We start from the raw sequence: 26,401 nt of genomic DNA, 5'->3' as shown, positions 1-26,401 counted from the left end.
GTGATATTTCTCCCTTTGACTTAAAAAAATAAATAAATAAATAAAAGAGAGAGAGAGAGAAGAAATTAAAAAAAAAAGACTAATACTCCCATATTTGAAATGGGTGAAATGTGAGTTGCCCTCCTGCTTACTCTCTCTGAACCAAGAGAAGAATTTCATAGCCAGAATTTAATGCTCAGCATTGTGACTTTTCTGGAAAAATAAAGTAATAAATGTTGTCTGTAACTGCCAAAGATCCATATATTAATGTAATTGTTTGGAGTATTCTCAAAATTTGTGGCAGGATAAAAGGTTAAGCTATGGATTGGTTAAAGGACATGTTAGTGGGTTTACTCTACTGTCATGGACAAAACTGGATTTGTATTTTAAAGATATTGGCAACATTGTTATGCTAAGAATACTCTCTTGTGTAGGTAGAACCTGAGTGAACAATGCTTTTTAATTCCTGTTATTCCCCCCCCCCTTTTTTTTTGTTTTTGTTTTTAATGTTACTTCTTGCCCCATGGGAAGTTAGTGTTTAGCATTTTCTAGCAAAAACATTCTGCAGCATTAAAAATACCCTTGGCTCATCAAAGACTTGATTTAAAAAAAACAAAATTACCCCCCCCCCCCCAAAAAAAAAACCAAAACAAAACAAAACAAATTAAGTGCATTTTTTGAGTATTTAAGTCATTATCTAGATTTCTTTTTAGTCTGTCAACTCGAACACTTTGTCAATGTTACAAGCAGACAGAAAGACTGTAACTTTGTTCATTCTGTCTGTATGCTTGGAAGAGAGAAAGCTGTGAGGTACCATACACTGACATGTTTCTTGTTTTCAAAAGACTCTAGTCCTAATACTAACAGTATCTTAAAATTTGTTTCTCCTAGTGGTGCTCATGTTCTTTTAGATGATGATACAGATTTAGGTTATGTGGAAGATGGAGCTCCATGTGGTCCTCACATGATGTGTCTGGACAAAAAGTGCCTGCCAATTCAGTCCTTGAACATAAGCAGCTGTCCCATTGGTTCTAATGGAAAAGTCTGTTCCGGTCATGGGGTGAGTCTGCACTGGATGTTAGCAGCTAAAGCCTCTCTGGCTGTCTCTTAGATTCTCTGCAAGACTGCCATTCTGTTACAACATGAGAAGCACAGATAAAATTATTGAAGTTATTAAATCAGTTTTGTAATTATATCCAAAGTGATGTTTTCATTACTAGAAAGAAAGAGCTTTGATGTCAGTTATAAAGAGTTTCTGTAATGTATTATCCATAATTCAGGCTTCTTCCAATCTTCAGTTAAACTTTTTCCTGCATAATAACGCATTTATAAAGTGTTTTTGTGTTATGGAGTTATACCTGGTGACTTAAGTAACTGAATTCTAAACTATTGGACCTCAACAGAAATGATATACTTCTTGGATATACACTAAGTCTATCATTTTATATTCAGGCACATTATATCTTGCTATTTTATACGTAAGTTCATTAGTCTAGATGGTAGGTATGTTTTGCTGGACAAATACACTACTCCATGTCTTAACTGTAATATTGATAAAACTCTTCCATTTTAGGCTAGCTATACTTCACATTTTCCTTAAGGAAAGGAGGAGCCACTGTGGGATTCAGTTGACTGTTGCAGTTCTTACAGATACTTGCTTAAGAATTTTTTTTTCCTCATGTGTAATTGAAGATGTGAAGTGAATTTGAGCCTCACAAAGAAAAGTCAGTTGGATTCAAGAAGAAAAATTTTTAAATTGGAAAGTAGAGGAAGCAGTAGGAATCTGGAAATTCTCTTGGTACTTTTGGAGAGTGGTGTAAGCAATGAGAACTACGCTTCTTTTTCTGTTTTGCTTTGGATGATTCTGATTCACAGTTCTAAAAGAATATTTCAGTTCACCAAACCTGTCAAAAGATGCATTTATCTTCATCTTTCTAAATAAGATTCTTTGGTGAATATTTCAAGATGCAGAATGGGATAAAAATTAAAAAATATATATGCTATTTACTTCTAATCGTTATTGTATAGACTACTTAATTTACGAGTTTTCTTGACATTATGTTCCACTGTCTAAAAGATGTTATTAACTGATTCCTAATGATTGATTTCCCTTCTAAACCTATAATCAAAATTTCATTCTTTGTTTTGTGTGTATTTCCTGTGTCATGTTTTTTCTTTAGTCACTTCTTCCAATAACACATTCCATGTTCTTTTTCATGTGGAAAGCATCATTTGCTAGCATCTGAATATATTCAAGGGTTAAAGCAAACTTTCAGGTTATTCATGTGTTACCTTCTTTCTAAACACTCAGTGTTACTGTTAAAATACATAGGTGGATAAATTTTATTCTGTAAATAAAATACCCAATTAGATGTTAAATGAACATAATAGAATGTGATAAAAAAGCCATTTCTGTCATTTTTTCCCCCATTTTCTGTTCCAGGTGTGTAGTAATGAAGCCACTTGCATTTGTAATTTTTCCTGGGCCGGGACAGACTGCAGCATTGATGATCCTATCAGGGATACTGGTAACAAGAAGGACGAAGGACCCAAGGGTTTGTGTGATTTCAGTTTTGTTGTTCTTTTCAAATAATTATGACATTTTTCTGTTGGTACATGGTAGTAGAATTGGTGAGAAATACTATTCAGTCCTGTTTAGAACCAGACACTAAAATTTTGTGTCATTTAGATGATGTATGTCTGTCTGCTTTGAGAATTGGTAAAACTTTTATTTTTCTAAGTTAAATGTTGGGAAGATTTCAATACATAAATGTATGTACTTCCTGATATTTCCTTCACCCCTTTTTCTTCATTCTTTACAATTTTTCTTTTCTGTATTAGGAAGCTGACTAAACACAGTTCTTATTTTTTTATATGAGAATTCAGTACTTACCTGCTGCTAGAGATTTCTAGTTCCCTTAGTTGTTCTCAGCGGTTTCAGAGAGCTGTGACATAACAAAGGGGAAATTGGAATGTTCCCAGTGAAGAAAGCCTTGGTTTTTCAGCATCAGGTTTCAGTGGGAAGAAAAAGAAATAAATAATCAATTCTTAAATTAGACTTACGCTGTTCTTACAACCATTATTGCTTAGAGTTTTTACTTTTATGTACTTAGTAGGTATTTCAACTGAGTATGAAGTAGATATACAAAGAGGAGCTATTAGGAAAATAAATTGTCAGAAACATTTCTTGAAAGGAACAAAAGAACTTGAAATTCTCCCCAACTTCTCTGCCAAAGAATGTCTTTGGATTGAAAGAAGATAGAGTTTAAAAATGCAGGCCTTGTGGTGCAGACAGTAACTGATTACTTTGTAAAATATCCAGGTTTTCAAGGGTAGACAGAATTTTCGTATGTGCCTCCATAGTGGCTCCACTTCTGTCTTGTGTGCTTTATTCTTTTGCCCCTTAGCAGAACAGTTCTGGCAGAGCTTTACTAGGGGCTGCTGAAGACATCATCTTAAAAGAGGTTCTCACTCTGAAGGAAGCTCTCTAGAACAGTCCATATTTGTATTAGGGAATCTTTGCAGGTACTTCCTGACTCCTAACTCTACCATGGTTCACTTTAGAGTTGCCTAGTTGTGCCCCATCTTACAAAGCTGCTTGTCATACAATTTCCCATTAAAAGAAATTCCTAACTGTGGAATGCTGCTTACAGAGTCTTAAAAAAAAAAAAAAAAAAAAAAAAAAAAAAAAAAAAGAGCACTATAGAGCTGGATACTTCTCTTTTTCTGTGTGGATGAGGAGAGCACTATTTACTGTTGTGATATTTAAGAGCACTTGAATTTTGTCTTGCTTATTTCCAAGTGCTGTGGGTAAGAAATAAGATTTCCTCCTCTATAAAAAAAGGTCTATAAGAAGGGCATCAAAGAAGGTACTTTTATCTTGTTAGGTTTTCGTAATTCAAATTAACTTGTGTAATTTCAGAATGGAAATACCTTTTTGAAAATTAATATATCTGTGCTGAAATGTTTAGGGGAAAAAGTCTTAAATGAATAGTATCTGTATGGATTTCTGCCAGTAGATACAGACATAAAATTGGTCTCCGTTTTTCAGTAGACTCCACTAAAAAAGGCAGAATAAGTTTCTGTTACAAGGTGGCTCAAAGAACAAATTTTAAAAAATAGAATTATTTTTACCTATGTTTTTTTTACCTATGAATTTCTATGTCAGAAAGGATACAGAAATAGTTTCCTGTAGTTCTGTAAAGCTCCAAGGTAATTAAGTATTTTCTTTTAAGATTTTTTCCCCCTTTGTTACCAGCACTACTTATGTCATATGCCATTTTACAAGTCTCAGGTATAAACCAGAATACTTTGTTTTTCCATAGCCCTAAGTTTGAATTTTCTCAAACTTAGTTTGAGATAAGTATAGCAGATTCAGGTGTAAGAACATCACATCTAAACTAAATGGCATCTATTATGACTAGAATTCTAGAATTAGGATTTATACTAGGATTAGTGTAATCTGACTCTCAAAGCCAGGGAAAATCCATGAAATAAAGCCTGGACAGAGTGAATAGCCCCATCTGTGGAACTGATATAAAGCCTTCAGTTTGTACAGTATTGAGATACTACACTTCCTATATGTCAGTTTTTGAGAGGTTAAGTTCTTTCAAGTGGAACCATGTCCAGATTCCAAGAAAAGTGGAAAAGAGTTTTTAAGTATTGCACTGAGGATATGCGCTTTTTTTTTCATTTAGAAAATATTGGATTTATTTTCATCTTTAGATTAACATATTTGTAATTTGGGGTTGATCTAACCTGTCAGTTCAGGTATTTGAGGGATTTGGGCTGAAGACATAAAAGAGAGAGGAGATTTTACCCGTAATGTTTATTCAAAAACATAAACACAACTCTGGGAAAGTTTTCCATAGGTTACACTGTTGTTTTACAGATTTTTTTTTTCTTTTTCTTTTTTTTCTTTTAAGTAACAAATCTCTTCCATCTATTTTATGCCTTTCACCATGTACAGGCAGAAAGACTATTTCTTAGAAGTCTCTTGACGATGAGCTATTCTTTGCAGTAAGATGAATACTCCTGTTGGAATTGCTACACTTTGATATAACAGGGAGAACAAACTGTAAATAAATTTGACTCCTATTCCTTCATTGTGAGGCACTTTGAAGAAAGATTTGCTTAAGTCAATAACTTTTATGTGTTATATAATTCAGGTCTTTAACCTCTTCTGATTTCAGTAATTTACTATGAAGCTTAGTGTTGAAACCTAGTGCTTAAATAGCATGAGAGTAGGTAATTATTTAGAGAGAGGTTATAAGCCTTTTTAGAGATGTGAAAATTCATATAATTGATTTAACAGTTTTCACACCATCAGTCCCTGCATTGTTCTTACTACAAGTATGTATAGCTAACAAGTATTTCTTGCTATTCATTTATTGTTATAATTGATAATTGACTGCTGCTCCTGTTGCACTGTTTTTGTTTTTTTACAGATCTTTCCATCATCCATCAATTGCTTTTGCCTTCATTCTATATTTCAAGATTTAGAAATTAGCTGTCCATAATTATGTTGGTATTAATTCATGAGTCTCAAATTAGTTTAAACTCAGCAACCTACTGTATCCTGTACTAACAGACCCACACTAGAGTAATTCAGCATAGTAATTGTTTTGGGAAGATAAGGAATTCTTGCCATTAGTTTTTGACTACTGCAGAAATTTTGAATTAGGTTAGTGTTGGTCATTAGTTTTGAAGTCACTGGGGCTCCCTATGTACACAAGTTTCTTCCTTTGCAATTTCATTTGCAGAATTGGGAATTGCATTTCCCTCGTTTAGCTAGCGGAATGGTGTATGTTTGTTTCTTTTAATGCAAAATTTATGTCTTAAGTGTGTGTGTGCATGTGTATATTTATGAAATGGAAGAAAAGGTAAGAAACAAGTTTCAAAATAGACTTTCTTCAACATGAAGACTATGAAGTTTTTGTCCCTTAGAGAATTTCCCATTAGGTTAAGAAGCTCGTATCTGTGAATTCAGATGCTTGCTTACAGTCTATTATGACTGAATGAATCTATCCTATTTTTAATCTTTTATAGCACAGAAAGTGCATATATGGTTTTTCTCACAAAAGTTCCCTTCAAAAATGAAAAAAAAAAGATACTAAGAGCATCAGAACATTGAAATTTCAGGTTGTTACCTGAAACGCATTTCTAGTGTAGGCTTTTCCTTTTAAAACTAGTGTTTTGGTAAGATATAGATAAATACAAAGTCACATATATAAATACAGTAACAAAGGAATATAACAACTAATAATAGAATTAATTAGAAACAATATTTTCCTGCAAAGGAACGGTTTCCAAAAAAACAGTTGTCATTTGTTTAGTTATATTATGGATACAGTATGTTTCTGGTGATCAAAAGGAAGTTTTTGGTGATTTTTTTAATACTTTGGCTGCTTTAAATAAACAGCAGGTTGAGGATATTCCATTTTAAGTAAATATGCAATAGAATTACAATCTAAAAGAAATAGTCTTAAATTTACAGGAAGACTTCTTATTGAAGTATTTGCAAGTATTCATATAAAGCCAGATGTAGCACATTTCAGAATTTTTAGAGCTACAGTATTTGAGTAAAGAAAAGTTTGTTAGGAGGTTTAAATTGTTTGACAGAGAATGGATTACAGAGTAAAATTTTCTTTTGAGGTATTATTTCATGTTTTCAGACATATATGACTTGTGATCATTTCCTTAAAAAATCTTCCCTTTTCCCTCCACACAGTGAGCATGGCAACTAACAGGCTAATAGGTGCAGTGGCAGGGACCATTCTGGCCTTGGGGGTGATTTTTGGAGGCACAGGGTGGGGAATAGAGTAAGCATTTTTCTTAGTTTGAGTTTTATGTTTGGTGCCTAGTGTGTGAGGTAACCGTACGCACCTGAGCCCTCTGTGCATTACCCCATTAGCTTTGTCATGTGGTGACCGTATTTGTCGTGTGATTTGACTGTGTCTGTGTCGTGTGATTTGCTCATGCAGTGTTGAACCCTCTCCTGTCTGGGATAATGTGGGGCATAAAAAAATAAGTTTGTGAATATTTACATCGTCACAATATAATTAAATGTCTAAATGTTTCCATCACTCTAAATTATAAAAATGGGAAAATTTTGAAAGTTTATGATTATTTTTCAAAATGCATTCATAGCAACCCAGACTATTTGATATAATTCACAAACTCTTTATTCCAGTCCGTGGAATTTTCAGTCTAATAGTGGGTCACTAAATCTGAGAAAAGGAAATCTGATAAGAATAGTGTGTATATATAGCTAGTTTTACAGAAAATTTCTGATGTTCTGTTAGGATTATGTTACCTTATGGTAGTAGAATGCTATAGTATAGAATTCATATGTAGAGCATATATACAAGAAATACATATTTTCATTGTCTTTTCATAATTATGGGGAAATAAGCTGAAGTGTTAGCCTGCTGCCTCAATTTTAAGAGTGGTTATTTGAGAGAGAGAGGGGTTTGGTCAATGTATACTAGAATGAACTATCTTTATTCTGTGTTCACAGAACACAGTGCAAACCACAGAACAAAATGCTGTTATTCTGCTCATCTGACATTTCCAACTTCACTGTTCTTCTAATGCTGTATCACCAATCTTCTAAAGGCATCTGTCATGTGACAGTGCGCCTCTCTGAACGGGGGGAAGTGGAACAAGATAGTTTGATTTCTAATCAGACTGTGAAAAAATATTCATGCACAGTTCTCATTAAGGCCAAGGCAATTAGGGAGTCTTCCAGTAATAGGCAGCATTTTGTGTGCTTGGTTTTGCAACTCTACATTTAACTTCTCACTTTCTTCTGAACTGGACTGTTACGCGAACCCCACAGCTTAGATTTGCGGGAGAGTTAGAGAGCTTTGCACCCACAATGGACAACTTACAGAAAAACAAATAAAAGGAAGAAGGTCTTGGACTGTCTACTTGAGAAAGACCAGGTCTGTGTTTTACTGGTGGCTATTACGGCTGTTTGCTAAAAAATGAAGACTGTGAAGATTTAGAGGTTCGGGACTTAGATTCTGGAGCACAATATATACTAAATAGGGGTATTCTGAAGCAGAGTATTTACTAGTGCTTAAGGACAATTTTACCTTCTGCTTACACTGTCTTGTACCCTTCTGTTTTTTCTTGCCTTGCCTCCTGTCACAGTTCCCCTCTGCTCTGACCGACATCCCCATTTGTTCTTGCTTCTGTATTCTTCTGCTCTAATTCCAGCCTTTTTCTTATTTATTTGCTCTCTCTGTGACCCCATCGGTCTTTTATCCTAGTCCTCTGGTTCCTTCAGATGTGTATCTCCAAGTCAAGCCACTGCTGCGTTTTGCTGCTTGGTTTCAAGAAAGAACAGAGGCAGCACAAACACCCTCTGCATTCCCAGTGCCCTCTGGTCCCTGGTGGTTGCCACAACAGGTGCAGGGGAGGTTGTGTTCGTCACCTGCCTGCTCTGTCTGGGCAGCAGTGCAGTGGAGACACAATATTCAGAGTTTGGAAACTTGACCAGGTTGGGATGAATTTTTACGGTTATGTAGAAAGGCCCAATGCCAGCGCTGCCCTTCCTTCTCCTCCCTCCCCACTTCACTTGTCAGTTGTAAACTTTTCTTCAAATTGTAGAAATACTTCAGCTTAATGCTCTGTGAAGTTATTTTAGTAATCACGTAGGATAATACAGCTGAATCATTTTCTTCCAGATTTCATCCTGAAATGGACATCTGGCTTTGATAACCTAAGCTGGAGGATTTGGTTGGCAAGCGATAGGTAAAAGGAATAAACGTTTTAGAAAAGAAAATATCAAACAACTTGTTGGTTGTTACTTTCAGGACAATCTGTAGTAAACTCACCTCTTATATGACAAGATGAATTTCAAAACAATGTATTGTTCTTTCTTTGTAGAGTCTGTCTGATGATGATTAAGATTTAGGGAATAGTCTGAAATCCAGAGAAATTAGTGAGAGGTATGTACTGTTTTAACACTGTCGGTAGGTTTTGTATCAGGCTCTTAAGAGATGGCTAGAGATAGCATGGTAGCAAAGAGCGGTGGCCGTGCCGCACAGCGAGCGCCTTGCGGGAGTGGGGTGTGCCGGGGGTCTGGTGCGCGTGCAGAAGCTTCCTCCGGGCTAACTGTGCCTGCGGGTTATAGCAGTGGGCCGTTAGGGAGAACAAGTGAACCCCGAGCGCACATCACCGGTCTGGGTGGAAACTGACCCCACAGTACAGTGGTGGTGAAAACTTTTCTCTTGCTTTCAGTCTGCATATATTAATGTCAAGCACCCAAGTCCAGTGAGCAGGAAAGTTTATTTGGCTGAAACTTTCTTATTTATATTTTTTTCATAAATGTTACTAACTAAAGTAACAACCTGATGCAATGTGCACTTCATATTGATAGCTAAATCCTACTTTATTAATAATCTAAATTCATTGATATGCTTGATAAAACATAATGCATATCTTTAAGGCAAGGTAAACAACAATATGTAAAATTATTTGTATTCTATTTTAAGTACTTTCATGTGTGGTCTGTTATGTTCTTTAAAATGGCTTCCCAACAAGCCACTTACATCTTTGCAAATATTTTGAACTTGGAACTCCTCAGCTGGAGAACTCTATCCCCATAACCAAGGGGCTGATATTTAGTAATCACAAGCATTTCACCAGCTGTTTTCACACTAAAGTCTTGAAATTAGATTATAGTCTTGTTGATAAAAGTAAAATTTTACCTTGAATGTTTCCTTTCCAGTTTCAATTTAGGAAAAACAGCTCTTTCCCTGCCTTCATATGAACTACTCCCAAAGTACTGTGAAGCAGTTATAAAATATTCCACAGGAACAGGCATGTCTTTATCCACAGCCATCTATTCTTTACTCTGCTATAAGGCTCTTTTAGCAGATTGCCTAATAGTTACAGGTATTCAATTTTTCAAAATTGTTTTGTCAAAACTGAATGCCACTTCTTTTACTTAATGACACTTTATGAAATTGAGTAAGAGCTGAAAAATGTTTTTTCACAACCCCTTTAACATTTACTGTAATTTCATTGTTTTTCTGCTTAACCAAACCAAATTGGATTGTATATTATCCTCTTCTCTTTAAATTTTAATTGAATTCTTCCATACTTATAGTAAATAAAAACAGTAATGGTGTCTTGTATTGAAAGTCCAGTCTGCCTGTTAAATGGATGTGCACTAGCAAACATCCTCCTCCCCCTTCCCCATCTCTCCCCCGCTCCCCAATTAACAACCAGGAACATAATTTTCCTGTGAGGAAATGTTGAAAAGTGGCCATTTGGTACTTCCTTATCTAAATTATGAATATAGTACTATCAGTTAATCATAATAAATACTGCCACGTTTTTTTCTGGAGAAAATAACATTCTATGGCTAGCAAGCAATCAGCTTCAGAATTTTTCAAGGTTTCTAAAATTGTTACAGACAATAGTTGCTGTGTTTTTGATTTTCTGCTGTGTACAATCTTTTGATAAAGAAAATCCAAAGTCATACTTCTGAGTCGGATACAGGAGCTCATTAGGCCTACTAACTGTTGAAAGAATGTTTTAACTGGGAATATAATGCCTGTGAAATGGCCCTTGTTTACTCTCCACCACGCTCACTACTGTTGATTATAGCCAGGTGGAATTTTAAAGGTAAGTCTAAGTAAGTCTTCCAAATTGTGAAAAATGACCTTAATTATTGTTGTCAAGTTTGTGCACTGCTTATATATGTAAAGCTCACTCTATTTCTTTTTAGTCCGAGTCTTTTACTGATACTCCTGAACACTCTTTGCTTGGCAGGAAGGCATTTTTAGATCAGATGTTTGAAGGGATTTGGGAGAATGTATATTTTGCATATTTTGGTACACTTGTTTGAAACAAATAAACAAGCAGTCCTGAAGTCCTGGTGAGCTCCTCAGAAAACCAATGTACTATTCAACTTAAGTTCATGGCAAAATCTGGGTTTTTGTTCTGTAAGATGAGGGGAAGATAATTTTTATGTATAATACTTCAAAAATACTTCAAAAGGATAAATTGCATGGACTTTCAGGTGTGTCTGTATGTTCATCAGTCCCTGAAATGTATATTTATACAAAACAGTTAATGACATCTTTGCAGAATAATTCTTTCATCATACCATTGAATGTTACCCCCCTCTCCATCTCCTCCGCTCCCCCCCCCCCCCCCCAAAAAAAAAAAAAAAAAAGGTGAGCTTGGTTTCCCTTTGGCTAATCTGGTATCTAAAAGCGCTGCTACTGGAACCATGTAATGTGTGCAATGAAGTTAGGTCACTGATAATTTTTTAAATCCAAGGTGCTCTCTTCTTGTAGTGTCTGGGATTGGGCAGAAGGTGTTTGTGATACTGAGCTAACACCGTCAGGCTTTCAGTTGTTGAGGCTGCCTCCTCTTAGCCAGCTGTCTGACAGTTGTTCAAACTCAGCAGCAGAATATTCAGAATAGCAATTCTCTGTTGCAGTGTGGAAGTCTAGGTTTTGGGGGACTGTGATAGGAGGTAAGAACTGGTTTTGAAGGCTAATCCTGGACATGTAAATGTTTAAAAAGAGTATGCAGCATGCTGCAGAAGAACTGTGGTGTTGGTTTCATTTTACCTTGAACTCAGATGCAATTAGGTTTACATCAAAGGCTGCTCAATAGGAAATTCTTGTTTTGAGCAATTAAAGTGGTAAAACAGTGATCCCTATTGTCTGTTTTCCTCCACCCTCTGTAAATAGATCACTCAAGAGTTAATTATGAATTTTGTATTTAGGTGTTCTCTTGCCCTCTTCAGAAAATTGCACAAATTATTTTGTGCAGCTTCTTTTTGTTGTTCTTTTTTCCTACTCTACCCCTCCCCACTTTGTTGTTAAGTAGCTTTGTGAGGATGCTGATGAAATGCTTTGATATTGAGAAGTTTAATAGGAATACAGCTTTTGTTTCAGCTTCACTCCCTAATTATATAGTCCTTTTGCTTTTGTCAAGCTATTGTTTGCAAAGTTAGCACTGATGTAATTGTAGGGACTCTGATTAGCAAGTAGTGCTAGATCCTCTTAGCTCAAAGTAAAATACCTACCATCTTTCAGGATCTACATTAAAAAAAAAAAAAAAAAAAAAAAAAATCAAAAAGCCTATTTTTTCACATTTGCTGTAGACATAAAAAATACAGCATTCATACTTTTTTCCTTTAAGTTAAGGAATTATTACAACCTTAGAGCCCTCAGATGACAGTTTATTTGCTAGATAATGGAGTTTATGCTTTAATATTAGATTTTGACGTGGTAGAAGTTAATGTAGGACTGGGAAAGACCAACAGCTTTGTTCATTTTTACTATTAAAGAAAAGTAAGTTGGGCCTGCTGAAAATGTTTACAGACATCACCTTGTGTGCTGTCTCTATTCCTTTAATTGTTTGCTTACCCTTCAATTGCTTCACTTACTGTGAATAAAGTGGTTGGTTCTTATGTCTTTCTTCCCATAATCCTTTATCACAGGTCCTAGTGCCACCAATCTTATAATAGGCTCCATCGCTGGTGCCATCCTGGTAGCAGCTATTGTCCTTGGGGGGACAGGATGGGGCTTTAAGTAAGCAATGCCGCATGTCTTCTCTTCAGTGGCTATGGCATTTCTATTTCTTGCTTACATCACTAAATTTTGAGTTCCTGCTACAAGATTTAACCAAAAAAACCCCAAACCAAATATAACAAACTTCTTTAAAGAGAAAGAATTGTGCATGCACTGAGGGAGAGGAGGAAATGGATTCAAGACACAGATATCATCAGGGTGCAAAGTTGAAGAACAATTAGAGAAATAACTAACACTTAACAAGCAAGATGTATTTTTTTCCTCACTTTCAATTAGTAGTGTCATGGTTTTCTTATCACAAATTGACTCTAGGGATTTAAAGAAAAAAAAAAACCAAAACCCCAAAGATACCTATTTTGAAGAATGTTGATTCTGAATACAATAATATTTTAATAGGTATTTTTATAATCATAACCTTTACAGGAAAATGGTAAATGGTGGTAGTAAAGGAGTAGTTTTCAATAGTAAAAACATATTACAGAAGCAGTTGTCTCAGAAGTACCAGAGCCAGGTTTTGTTGGTCATTACTAATTATCATCATCGCTCACTTGCATCAAATTCACAAATTTATATATATAATTTTTTAAATTTCAATTCAGGATTAGAGACTATTATGAAATCCTGAACCATCTCCTGAAACAAATAATTCTCACTCATTTCTACTTTAATATAGTATGCTACTCTTGATAGTTATAAAATAGTCATTTCACTTATAACTGTTAAAGCTAAGAGTCTTGTAAAAGAGGTATTAAATTTTATCTTATTTTTGTGTCAAGTCTACTTAGATACATGTTCCATATTTGATAAAAAGGATCCAAATTTGGAACCAATATTTTTAACTTAAAATTTGTAAGAGTGCTAAGCATAAAACAAGTCATTGAAAAGCAATAGCAACTTGAATACTCTGAGAAATACTATGAATCAAGATTAAGCCATAGTACAACAATAATTTATAGTTCCAAAATAAACATTTTTCAATAACAATTTAAAGGATTACAAGCCTATATTCATTTTCCATGTCTAAGTTAAGAAGTAACAAAATTATTCTCGATTTGTTTAAGAAGGTCATCAAAACAGAAGTTCATGGTCAGGTCATATTTATCTTCTCATTCACTATGAAAGGTCACCTGAAAATGTTTTGGTTCTTTACTTGTTTTTTGACTGTTACATTTGGGTAGTGTCCAGCAGCATTAATTATGTATGCATTTAGAAACAAATTATTTCTAAGTGTCTTTTAGCCCAGCCAAAAACAGAAAACAGATTGCCTTTGCTTCTGCAAAAGTCCTCCGCTCTCTACATGTCAGTCTTACCATTTTTTTTAAATCACTGGTATATGATCTTTATTGGCCTTTTAGTATCTGTAGATACACTTACCTTACCTTAAGGTGTTTTCTCTTTTTTCTTACAGCTTCTCTTCATTTATTGCATAAATAAATTTATAACTAAGTCAGCCTTCAGTATTTGTACATTACTACAGGCAGCTCTTAGCAAGATAGCTTAATACAGTCATGCATCTTTTCCATTGTTCCTCTTAAAATGGTTGAGATTAATATCTTCCAGATTTATAAACAGTGAGATAATGGTTCTTTAGTATTCATGTGTTTTTGATTTGTTGTGTTGCTTCAAATATATGTTCAGAGACAAATTCAAATGAAGTGTATATTTTAGAGTATGCAGTTACAGATTTGAATCTGCATGTGATACCAAAAAACAAAATAATAGGGATTCTTTTCTCTTGATGGATTAAAAAATTTCTTAAGTGTAAAAGCCCACACTGGGTCTTATATTTTTTACAAACTCTCAGGACATACTAGACATATTCTACAGTATTAATTAATACAGGTGCATTTAGACCCTTTCTGCCATATCCTAGTAGATGAAGATGATAGGAGAAAGTTGCCTGTTAACCTAAATAAGCAACATAAAAATACTTTAGTTGCAGAACTGATTTTATTTATACTTCATTGCAGCTAGCTGTGAAAATAATACAGCCAAATTTTCTGCAAGCCTTGTATTAGCATTCCTATTAAAATTTTTGATTTTTTGAGAACAACAGATTAGAGTTCTATATGCATGCATTTTTAAAGTGATTAATATTAAAAACATTGATATTACAAGTTTCTATGGGAATTAAACAAGCTATATTTCAGTGGAAAAAAGAAATGACAGATTATACTTCTGGACTGGTATTAAAGAGATATGTCTTTTACTTACATACATACACTTTTCAGGCACAGAGATCAGCACTTGCCCCTAACTAATACATTTGTAATATAAAAGGTGATTTGTTTAAAATAATACAGTAGAAGTCATTAATTTTTTTAAAAACTTAAATTTTAGGCAGCTTCTTGCTCTGAATCTTTATAAGCTCTCTTGTGCCGTAGGAACCTTTGGCCTAGACTGAAGGTTTTTTAGAGCTATGCTGCAGTACCTGCTAACACTTGTGTAAATGTTGGTCTGAGTGGTGTACCCAGGTGCAGCTTGGGCACACTTGTACTTGAGAATTTGCAAAAACACAGATCTTTACAAGAAACCTTCCCTGTTTTAATAATACAATATTTAATTATTAATTTCTTCTTCGTGCACCTATCGCTTAAACTACTGTCACAACTGTTCTGCTTTGCATCCTAGTGTTATTCCTTTGCCCAAATGAAGAAGTTTGTTATCCCGATACGAGATGCATATTGGAAGAGTCTCTTGAAGCTGGTATTCTCCAAAGAGCAAGATAAAAAAAAAAAATGTTTATTCTGTAGCAGAACCTCAAATACACTGGCCTGGCCTAGCTCACAGCTTGAAGTGCATGTTTCTTCTTGGGGACAGAGGGGAATTGACAAAAGACTTGTACAGAAGAGGGCTGCTAGACCCTCCCACACTTTGCTTCAGATATATCTGGAGGGACAGATGACGATAAAGAGGATTTTAACTTTTTCTTTTTAAGCAAGTGGTATATTTAGTCTCTACAACTATGAGAAGAAGGTAGCTAATGCTTTACAAACTGGGAGATGTGATTTTTGTTTCACAGGTTATCAGATGTTCATATGTACGTACGGTACTGTGGTGTCAAGTCCAAATCAAACGTAAGCTGCGACTAAGCAAACTTTGTTCATGAACTGAGGTGAGGGGGGTCGAGGGCGGCAGGGGGAACTCGAAAAGGGTTGATGAAAGTTTAGGAAAATGAAGTAAAAACTTCCAGTTTCAAGAATGAATCCTAGATTAAGTTTTATAATCAAGTTAATATGTGGATAGAATAGGAGGAAAGAAAAGACTTACTGACAAAGTTTTAGGGGACATAGAGCCTGGTTAAATGCTTCTGGTGGTTTAGAATTACAGGCTGCGAGCAGAAACCTTATTAGGAAGCAGACTTTACTTCAGCTGAGCCTAGCTTAGTCCTTTTAAAGCTGTTGGTGTTTAGTTTGCTGTGAAGAAATTGTCCATGTGTCAGGACTGACTTTAGCTGTGCCGGTAATATATAGAAATACTGCATTCATGAGAGCTGAAATTCATTCAATGCAGAAAGACTGCACAGGACTTAATATACAGCATTCTAGACAGGACTGATACAAGAAAAGCATTTTATTATGAGGAGTTCTTACCTGGGTCCTCTGCGTTGGCTGCAGTCTTGGTCTCAGGGGCCTATATTCAGTTGTTTCTGTAGCACATATATACTGCTGCAGTAGCTTTACAAAAGTCAGTCAATTAAATGTTTCTGTTGCTGACTTAAAAGTGCAACACTATTAAGGCAAATTTCGATAAATAAGCAATACTGCTAAGAGGCAATGCTGATGTAAAATGTTGTGATGTAAAATGCATATATGAAAGACTTTCCTTCCTTACAGTCATCAGAAGGTGAAAGTGGCTGATAAAGAAGGATAAAGAGTAGCAGACCGTAGGTGCAATTCTGTTGGTTCTTAGCCAAAGTTTTGTTGTTGTTGTTGTTTTTTAACTGAGAATTAACAGATGGACCAGCAACTTACCCAGTCCTTACAGATCCCATGTTTTTAGCTGGTCTGCGCAGATGCCCCAAAAAATCCCAGAAAAAGTCTCTGCAAAATAAGGTACTGAAATGCTAATGGGGAGTTTTGTCAGAAGTATGCTTCTGTCCCTTACCAGTGTTTCCTTAAAACATGTACTGCGATTCAGGTGCAATCATTACCTCCACAAGAGTCAAGTTTGAGTAGTAGTTATTTTTTTTCCTCTTCAAACTAATACAATAAATGGCAGGTCAGGATATTATTTTAAACTGCTAATTTTAGCTCTTTGCTTTGTTAATCTACATCAGTTTACAATAAAAGGTCATTAATTTAATCCCTTCTTCAGCCTTTGAACTTTGCTTTAGGAATGCATATAGAAACATTAGCTATTTGAAGAGATTAAAATACCGATTTTGAACAAGTCTTTAAATACTTTTGTAAAACTTTATTTTTTTATGACAACACACAAAAAAGCAGAGACTCACAAGCAAAAACATATTGCACAAATTGCATTCTTAATTAGTTGGAGGGAGCAGAACAAATAATGCCTTTATATATCATGCCTTTTAAAAAAATGAAATTTCCTTTTCTGATTTTTTTTTCATCCATAAAGGAAGATCATGTTACAGACAGTCACATGCTACACCATTACAGTGTAGTATGCTTTCTTCTGATTCAGGACTATCTGTAAATCTGTTTTTGTCCCAAGACTTTTTGTTGTTGTTTTCTTGTTGAATTACAGACTGAGAGGCTCAACATTGTTATTTAAATATGCCTTAAAATGTTAAATGCAAAAAGTTAATGTTCTATAAATTCCACGTAAAACAAAGAGCTAGGAAGCAGCATCAAGTATCATTTAGATCCCCCCACATCTTGTTTGTTTTATTGCAGTGTTTAAAGATAGCATATTTGTTTTTTCTGATAGAGGTAGAGTTTTAAAGGAAACTAGCTGTGATATATAATTGAAAAAAAATCCAAGAAGTTTTCTGAGAGGTTAAACAGGAGTAGGAAAATGATTCAGAAGTGACAACCACAGGCAAGGAAGCCCTACTTCAAAACTTAAATACTTAAGAAAAAAGCATAAATGAAATTAGTGATGAGCTAAAAGCTTATAGTCTGTTCTGAGGATATTACAAGATCAGTAACAACTAGAAATGGTATCCTGTGTGCATTTAAGTGTATTTTTTTTTAGCTACTAGTGACCATCTTTAAAAAGATAAAATACCACTATTACAAAAATGTAAATTGAACATTGAAATTCTGTTGATTGCTAAGGGAGATATTAACTTACCACATAGCTTAGGCTGTGCTGGAACAATTTTTGAAACAGCCTTCAGCAGGCACTAGCGCAAAGCGGGCTGCTGTGTCTGTGTGCTGGAGGAGCGTCTTTCAACACGGAGCAGGCTGCTTCCCAGGGCAGCGCCGCAGCGGGGATCTCCAGCCCGGCTGTCCCACCTCTGCCCTTCAGCGCCAGTTACAGCTGATCAGGCCTGCGTACGGCCCAGCTATAAACACGGGCGCTGGGGACACACCTGAGCCAGGGTCAAGAAGATTTTACTGAAGCGTGCTTAAAGGTTAGCTGTTCAGAAGACTGCCTGAATGCTGATACATAGCTTCAAAGCAACAAGACTACTGTCATCACTTGGCCGTAAAAAAAATAATTGTTAAAGCATGTCAAGAAATCAGGGTGGAATTTTGGTTTCTGCAGGGCACTGCCTGACCACCTACCTCAGTTAAGTGCTGAGACCGCAGAAAAGAGGAGGTGGATTCTTAGTTAAGTTACACACGTGTACTGCTTTGCCTTGTTGATGCTACCTGCTGTTCGGTGTTTCAGAGGCTGCTTCAGGCTCATACCTTAAATGTCCTTTTAGTTCGTCAGATGCTTCTTTCTCACACAACCGTGTTAGCAGAACATCCTAAGTGAAGAAAGGTAATAGTTCGATTAGTATTATATTTCTGGAAATGTGTATTTCTGCTGGATGAAACTAGAAAATCAGATGATGGTTTGGACAGTTATTAGAATGCTTGCCAAGGGCCCAGGAGATACCAACTGCGTTGTCCCAAAGCCTGGGTGCTCTTGGAGCTGCAGTGGAACTGAATGTTCTTTGCTGGGCTACTGTGCTGATGGAGATCAGATTAGAAAAGATGTGATTAGAAAAAGTCAAAACAGTTTGGTTAGAGGAGCTGTGTCGCTAACATTCCCATATATTTTTCCTCCATAGCTTTTATAGGGCTTACAACCCTCTTTCAATTTAATTTTTAAAAGTTCTGGTAATAGAATTTTATTCAGTATCGTTTCTCATGATTTTTCCTCTTCAAGTTTTAACTGGAATACGATGGTTTATCCTGAGGAGGAGGACTGGTTACATTACATCATCTGGATTTTTTGCACGCGTTGATGATTTGCTTTAAGAGGACCGATTGGTTGCTCATCAGTGGCGTATGAACTGAAGCGTACCAGGCAGTGTTTTAGAAAGGGCAGATTTTGTCCTTTTAAGTAAGTGGCAGGATAGACAGGCTCAAAGCAGACTTTAATTCACATTTAATTAAGTTACTGTATTCAAATTCCTGATAAAAGTTCGGGGAAAAAAATATTTTGCTCATCTCAAAATTACCTGTAGTATAGAGATGGATTGAGATACTGAAGTAACGTCAGCCTAATTCAAAAGGAGTGTTAGTACAGCACTGCTAGAAAGGAGGTGATTAAACAATTAATATAGTAGTATTTTAGAAATCACCAATTCCTAAGCGTGGTTTTTATTTTTTTTATTTTTATTACACCAAAATGAAAGCCCTTGTAGCCAAGGGATGGGGGGTAGTTGCCTTTTGGGCATATCATTAGTCACTTAAACCCCCAGCAGACCTTGCACATGATATACATATAAGCATTGTAGCAGCAGTAGTAGTTAGCAGGGCTATAGAAAATCCTGGGGTTGATGTATAGTTTTGGGGAATTTATGAATTCTTGTTCTGTATTTTTGCATGTTAGTTTGGTGGCAGTAGTGGTGCATATGCCCAATGTTACAATTAAATGCATGAGCCCCTCGCTTGATGCCCCACATAAAGCCAGATACTGGGGAGGTGGCACCTAACTTTTGTTGTCGCTTTGTAGTGTCTTGCTGTTTAGGATATCAGTATCGCAGGAGACTGGATATCAATATACCAGCTTGCTATCCACTATTAATATTAAATTCTAATCACCCAACTTGCAAAGCTGTCCAGTCTCCTTCGAGTGCAATGTCTTTGCTGTATTTTGTGCATTACTGAGATTCACAGCATCTGGTCCATGGTGTGGTAAGAGCTCACTGAGGCACTCAATTTTTCCTCTTAGTGGAGGACACAGACTAAGTTCTGGTGAAGCCGAAGACGGGCACCTGCTATAAGCACTCACACGTGCTTTTCTGTATGCACTGCTGGGCATTTTGACTCATTCAGTTTTGGTGTGCGCATGCTTTCGTGGCCTAGTGGGCACACATGCTACTACGGTCAGAAAATTTCTACAAATTTAGAGCAACACTTGAAGTGCTACAGAAGTACTTGAATTCTGCATGCCAGCATGATCTTGAACTGCCTAAGGAAATTCATAATTGATACAGAAAGCATGCAAACAGATTCTTTAAATTGTTACAGCTTAGAAAAGTTACCTTGTTGAACTGTCTCAGTGTGAGCCTTTTACTTTACTATGACCTTAGTACTGCATTTTGTTCCTATTATACCTAACTGATGTTTTGCATTTTTCTCTTTTCATCTCCTTTTGATGCAATCTGGAAGAAATGTCAAAAAACGAAGGTTCGATCCAAATCAGCAAGGTCCTATCTGAAGAAACTTGATTCAAAAAGCTTCTCCTTGCACTACTGGATTTTGGGTATGATGTCTTTGCTGTAGTTGTGCAGGAAATAAATCAGTAAGGAAGAACATAAGAAACCAGTAACAATAGGCACAATGCTGGGGTGTTGGGAATTGGGGTGATAGAAAACTGTCCTTTTTGGAGATAAGTATGAAATACTTCTTCCATTCACCTTTCTCTTGTTAATGTTAACAGACAAGTGTTATAAGAAAACAGTTTCAAAAATCAGTTTTGTTCTTTTTTTCTTTTTTTCTCCAACCAAGGAGGAGAAACAGACCAAGTGCAATAAGAGAACTGTTTGAAATAAAGAAATAGCAGAAGATTTTTCTCCAAACCTGCTGGTACTCTAACTTTCCTTGAGTTCGCATGACTTCCTTTTTCTTATCAAAACTCCAGTGGCATGAGGAGCTAGTTTTCGAAAGGGTAACCTGCATGGCTCACATACCAACAACCAAGCTAGCAAGCTGACCCCAAGCAGAATCTGCAGCCTGATAAGTACAAACCACTGGGAACCCGATAGGCTCCAATAAATTTTCCAGCCCTGCAGCACGTTCTCTCCCTGGACTTCAGAGCTCCCTGTTCTGTGAGCTTATTGTCCACCTCGTTTCATCTCCTGGGCTAAGAGTCTGTTGGGTATGGAAGCTATGGAGTGATGGATGTATAGTTCTTCCACGAAGGAAAAGGTGTAAATATGGAAATAAGATTTTGACATATCATTTTCACAGATTATATATATAGAAAAGGATTTCCTTAGAAGAAAAGTTCTATTCTTTATGTAAATCTATTTTTGATGTTGGGTTTCTTCTTTTTTGCTCCCCATTTTCTCTAGCATGTTGTACAGTGGGTATTCTGTGCTTACTCAAAAAAGGCAGACAATAAGCATGCAGATGCAGGGAGATCTGACACCAAACAGATGTGATCTAAAGTTTGTATGCTTGAAACCAAAAAACAATTAAAATGTATAAATGCAAATCTATGTATTGACTATAAGCCTCCTGGATTACTTTTTTGGCTGTCATGCAGATTTTCTGTATATATTGTAAGTGAGTGACACCCTCTCAAATTAATCACAGAAGTGCCAACCTTTTTTTTTTTTTTTTTTTTTTAAAAAAAGAAACTTTAGGTGTTCTTTTCTATCTAGTTCCTGTGAATTATACTTAAATAAGCCTTAAAATACTCACAAAATATTAAAAAAAAAAAAACTTAGAATGAGCTATTCTTCTCTTCCCTTCCCCCACTGAACCAAACTGACTTGCAGAGATGACTGACATCCCTAAACCACTCCCTGCATCTCTTTGATGCATATCACCTTTCAAAGTCTAACACAAAAGTAGTATTTTGACCCTTGCTACTGATAGCAGGGATTTACTGTCACTAAACGTGCAAAAACTCCGTATAATTTTAGAGGGTTTGTGTGTTGTAATTACTTAGCTGTACCTTGTGTTTGAACACGGATTTTTGTAGTGAGGTGCTGGGCGGCTGTACTGCACTTCTAGTAACCAGCCCAGGCGTGTCTGACTTGAGAAGGTTATGAAGACAGCTGGTTTAGGCCTCCCTTAAAGTATAAAGCCGTAAGGTCCAGCCAATCATGTACTGACTTTACTCATGTAGGTCAGTTTATGTAAGTGAAGTTACCTGAAAATTCAACTGCTGCAACTGATAATCAGGATTAAAGCGTCTTCTCTATTTTTAATTTAGAAGTTGGAGAACGGTAGCAATGGAAGTCCAGTCACAAGATTTATTCCATCTTTTTTTCAGTGGAAATCAGTTGCTTGAGTTAGCTTTAAGGCTCAAATAGAACATTAGGAAAAATGCTGCAGATTTCCCTGGGACTTACAAGATCTTTTGGGCTTTAATTATATTTCATATTATGATAATGTTGAATCTGACAGTCTCACAAAACCGCAATATATTGTTTTGGCTGACAGTTATGAAGTGTTTTTAAACAGCTTTAACATAATCACATTAACACTTACGACATGAGTTAAAGGTGCTGCACACAGGTAGTCAACAGTGATACATATTATAAATCATATTCTGAAAAATTCCTGCCTGATTTTAGGAGGAATTAATTTAGTAACAACAAATACTTCCACAGGGAACCAAAAATACTTGCAAGAACATCGTTGTTCTGTAAAACAGTCTTGTTTTACAAAAAAAAAAAAAAAAAAAAAAAAAAAAAAAAAAAAAAAAAAAAAGACTTTACAGACTTTCTGTAAAACTACTTGGCTTGGAAACATAATCCCCAACTTCGTTGAAGTTCTGCTCCCAAAGCAAATGTGGCCACAACAGAAACACTAGTATTTACCAAAAAACCCAACCAGCTGAATATACATGAACTACCTGTGTAATAAACCTTTGAGAAACATTTCACAAAAAGCATTGTAAATGTGCGATGTGATGTTTTAAATCAGACCACAGTGGTCCCCAACTACTATGTACATATGTTAAGTGCTGGAGTAACTTTTTATTTACACCAGCAATTTCATAGGAATTGTGATTTCTTGATTGAATTTATGCTCCACTCATCAGCTGTTGTGTGCATGCATGAGAACACGTTCGCTTTCTGCTCTGTATGTACAGAATGCAAGTGACAACACAGCTCAGAGTGGGTACAGATTAAGTGCTTTCTATTAGACAATAAAGTGTTTTAGATATCTACTTTCCATCATGCCTTTGATATGCTTTGGAGAATACATATGCATTTAATGTTAATTTGTTCATCAAACTGTCATCAACAGAATACATGGTCAGCAATGTCTCCATTTCATCCACTGTACATTTGCTTTATTTATTGGTTCATCTAGACATGAAACCACATGGTAACTGTAGAGCTCATAAGTTTGCTGCATGATCCCACTGAATTGACCTGATCCTTCTAAAAGAGAAATCTAGTAGGCAAACTAGCAAAAGATATATAGGTGCATGTTAAGAAGAAACCAATTGCTTAAGACTGGAGTTAAACAAATTTTTCTTTACTATGCAAAGATGGGTATTGCACAAACAAATTTAAGACTACTGTCTGAAGAAATGCCATAGAATACTGAAATTATGTTTTAAGCCTAATCAGTCATGTTTTATAATCATTACTGCTTCCACTGTTATTCTTTCTTTTTTAAAATGATTTGTAATTTTTTTTTAAAGTGCACAACTTGATGTTGTAAATCAGTTTTTGTTTGAAGTTAATACTCATTCGTGTCTTGTTGCCTGCTAATGAATGGAAATTTAACAGTCCTTGTTCTACATCTTAGAAAAATGAGTATTAAAAACTTCATGAACATGGAATGGAGTAGTTTAATTGTCAATCATTTTTCCTTCTTCTGTTCATTTTACTTAATTTCTGTGTTCAAAGTATCCAAGTTGTAGGAGTAGTTGAACTTGACTGAAGCTTTCTTTTACTGAAGATCTCTCAAGTTCCATTTGTGAGAGAACTTTATATACAAGCTTTCCAATTTGCCTAGAGCTAATGCTTCAAAACACATGGTGAAACACACAAACAAGGAAGGAGGTTTCCTGTGCCGCCTTTTAATCTCTGGCTTCAGAGTTGAATGAGAACTGTATGCACTGTTTAGTTAAGCTTTCTGCATTTCAAAAATCTGAGTTACAAAAAGAGTCTAGATTATGTTGTTTAAAAATAACACATTTTGAGGGCTCAGTAAATAATACGATCATTTTAGTGGGTTACTGAATGAAATTTGGTTTCACTTTTCATTTTTTGCCAGACTGGCTCCAGTGAAGTCAGTTTGTGAAACTAAATACACACCACAGTTACCAAGTAACTACTCAAGTTTTATGCTTTCAACAGCTCCAAAGAAAGGGGGAAAATATTTTTGTCTTAATATCTCTCAATATTATGTATGTATGCACATCTCATTTAGAGATGGAGAGTGAAGGGAAAACTATCATTAATGGAAAGATACAATAGCTCTGAACACTTAAAAGTTTCCAGTTTTTCCTTAGTTTACTATTAGAGAAGAAAAAAATTACAATGTTCCTGCGCTGTATCTACCTACTCCCTAGCTAGGACATCAGGGCCGACCTAAGAACACTTCTAGATACACTGTCACTTCAAGCACCTCCACTTTTATTCCCTCTCATTTGACTAAGGAAGGATTTACCATAAACTCAGTGTTAATGTGCAACATTCTGGTTTTAATTACAATTTTATTACAATAGATAGATAGTCATTCCTAAAATAGGAATAGCTGCAGTGTGTGGATATAATAGTAGTATATAGATTCCTATCTGCTTTTGATTTTACAAGAAATATAATTAAAAAATTTTTTGAAACCTCTCATTATTACTGCAAGAAGTATTGAAGAGTGAACATCTGGGCGCTTGCTATTAAGAACAAAAGCCACACAACAGCAAGTCAGCTTGTACAAACCAGAAAAACCCTCTTTCATTCCAAATACATTCATTATAGATCCCCACCCAAAAGGGCAGAAAAATTAATGTGAATCATATGTCAGAAATACAATAGAAACTATTTAAGTGTGCTCAGGAAGCTTGAAGAAAAAAAATTAAATCAAGTAACTAAAAATTTTAGTAGTAGCAATACTAAAACCATAGCTATTGAAACCAGAAGGTCACAAAACCAAACTATTTAAAGCTGCGCACACAGTTCAGAGATGTTATTGTTCAGAACTCGGCAAGCGCAGTAGCACATCTTCACGTTTTTATAGGTTTGTTCAGCAAGTTATTTGGTGAAAGCGTACAGTGGAAGAGGGTACGTGGGCCCTAGATAAGTACGAGGGCTCCAAGTCAGCCCTGAGTAGACATCCACTTACACATACACTATCTTAGGGGTATGCAGCTGCTCAGAAATAAACAGTTTAGAATACACTGATATGCAGAAACAACTACATTAGTCCCAGTCCATCAGTCCTAATTAGAATTTGCTTTCAAGGGTGCTTTTCGCCCTAAGTCTGGCCTTTAGCACAGGCGGTGCTTTAGCGCAGAGCTGGTACAACCCTTCCCCCGCCCATCTAGTAGCATCAAAGCAACGAGCGGCAGCCCGGGCCCTCCCCGCGCGCGCGCGCTGCCGCCCTGCGTCCACTGTACAGCCCGAGGGAAGCTGCTGCTCCTTAGCACCGACTCAACCAAAGCCTCCGTCTCCCAGTTGTTCCCCTAGAGGCCAGGCTCTCCCCGAAGCGCAGGCCCGGAGCTGGTCCTTCTGAAGGCACGCACGGTTACACGGCACTTAACCGCAGAAAGGCGGACACCAGCGCAAAGGTCCCAGTCCACAAACGCTTCTTGGCCATCATAAAAATATCCCATCACTTCAAGAGAAGCGTTTATATGTTGTATGTTGACAGGTTGCCTCCACCATCAAACCAAATTCTATGAACTTCACATTTACTCTTGGTACTGAAACATAACTTCTGCTTCAAAACCTGCAGATACACAGTGGAGCTCAAAGGTGCAGCTTATTAAAGCCCTGCTTTTAACTGGGGACCAAGGCACAAGCGCAGAGCTCACCACACTTGTGTTACAGACTGGCAATTTTGGTTTCCTACAGCACACTGTGCTTCCGTTACACCAGTTCCTCCTCTTCTGCCGCAAGGCAGAGTCCCCACACACAAGCTCAGGTTGCTTCCCTGCAGTCTACTCTGGAGAGCATGCAGTTACATAACAGAACTCAGGTGAAGTGAAAAGCGCCTTTGAATAGTTTCCTATCACTGGCAAAGATGACTACCAATTTCCTCCTAGGAACGAAAAGTGCCTACCTGTCTGGAACCTAGTACTCTCTGCCTAGCTTTAAATTTAAGAGAAAGCAAGAGAAACTGGAAATACGGTAACTTTATGGCAGCTGTGCTAGACTTGTTTTCATACTGAATGTGAAAAGCCAATGGCAGACCAGCAACTGACAACCACGTTTCCCAGTTGATTCCTTTGAAAGCATTTTGTGCAGTCATGTTTACACAAAAAGGAGAGTCTCATCCTCAAGTGTTTGCCTTCACACAAATCTGAGGTATAAGTTTTAAGTATAAGATTGCCTTAGAATAGAATCTTACTAATTCAAGACAGTTTTTCAT

The 26,401-nt window shown here is 36.3% G+C and overlaps 1 protein-coding gene across 1 annotated transcript in view; it reads left to right on the top strand.

Annotated features, from left to right (window-relative positions):
- Positions 1-21,447, top strand: part of ADAM23 (ADAM metallopeptidase domain 23) — a 73,407-nt gene extending 51,960 nt beyond the window's left edge. The window contains exons 23-27 of the mRNA XM_062578772.1: positions 871-1,039; positions 2,423-2,534; positions 6,710-6,800; positions 20,288-20,381; positions 20,627-21,447. Coding sequence (XP_062434756.1) covers positions 871-1,039; positions 2,423-2,534; positions 6,710-6,800; positions 20,288-20,336 — 421 coding nt within the window. The 3' untranslated portion in view covers positions 20,337-20,381; positions 20,627-21,447. The remainder of the gene's footprint in view (positions 1-870; positions 1,040-2,422; positions 2,535-6,709; positions 6,801-20,287; positions 20,382-20,626) is intronic.
- Positions 21,448-26,401: the final 4,954 nt, after the last annotated feature.

This window comes from Rhea pennata, chromosome 6 (genome assembly GCF_028389875.1).
Source record: "Rhea pennata isolate bPtePen1 chromosome 6, bPtePen1.pri, whole genome shotgun sequence".
Taxonomy (NCBI): Eukaryota; Metazoa; Chordata; class Aves; order Rheiformes; family Rheidae; genus Rhea; species Rhea pennata.
This window is presented reverse-complemented; position numbering and strand designations above follow the sequence as displayed.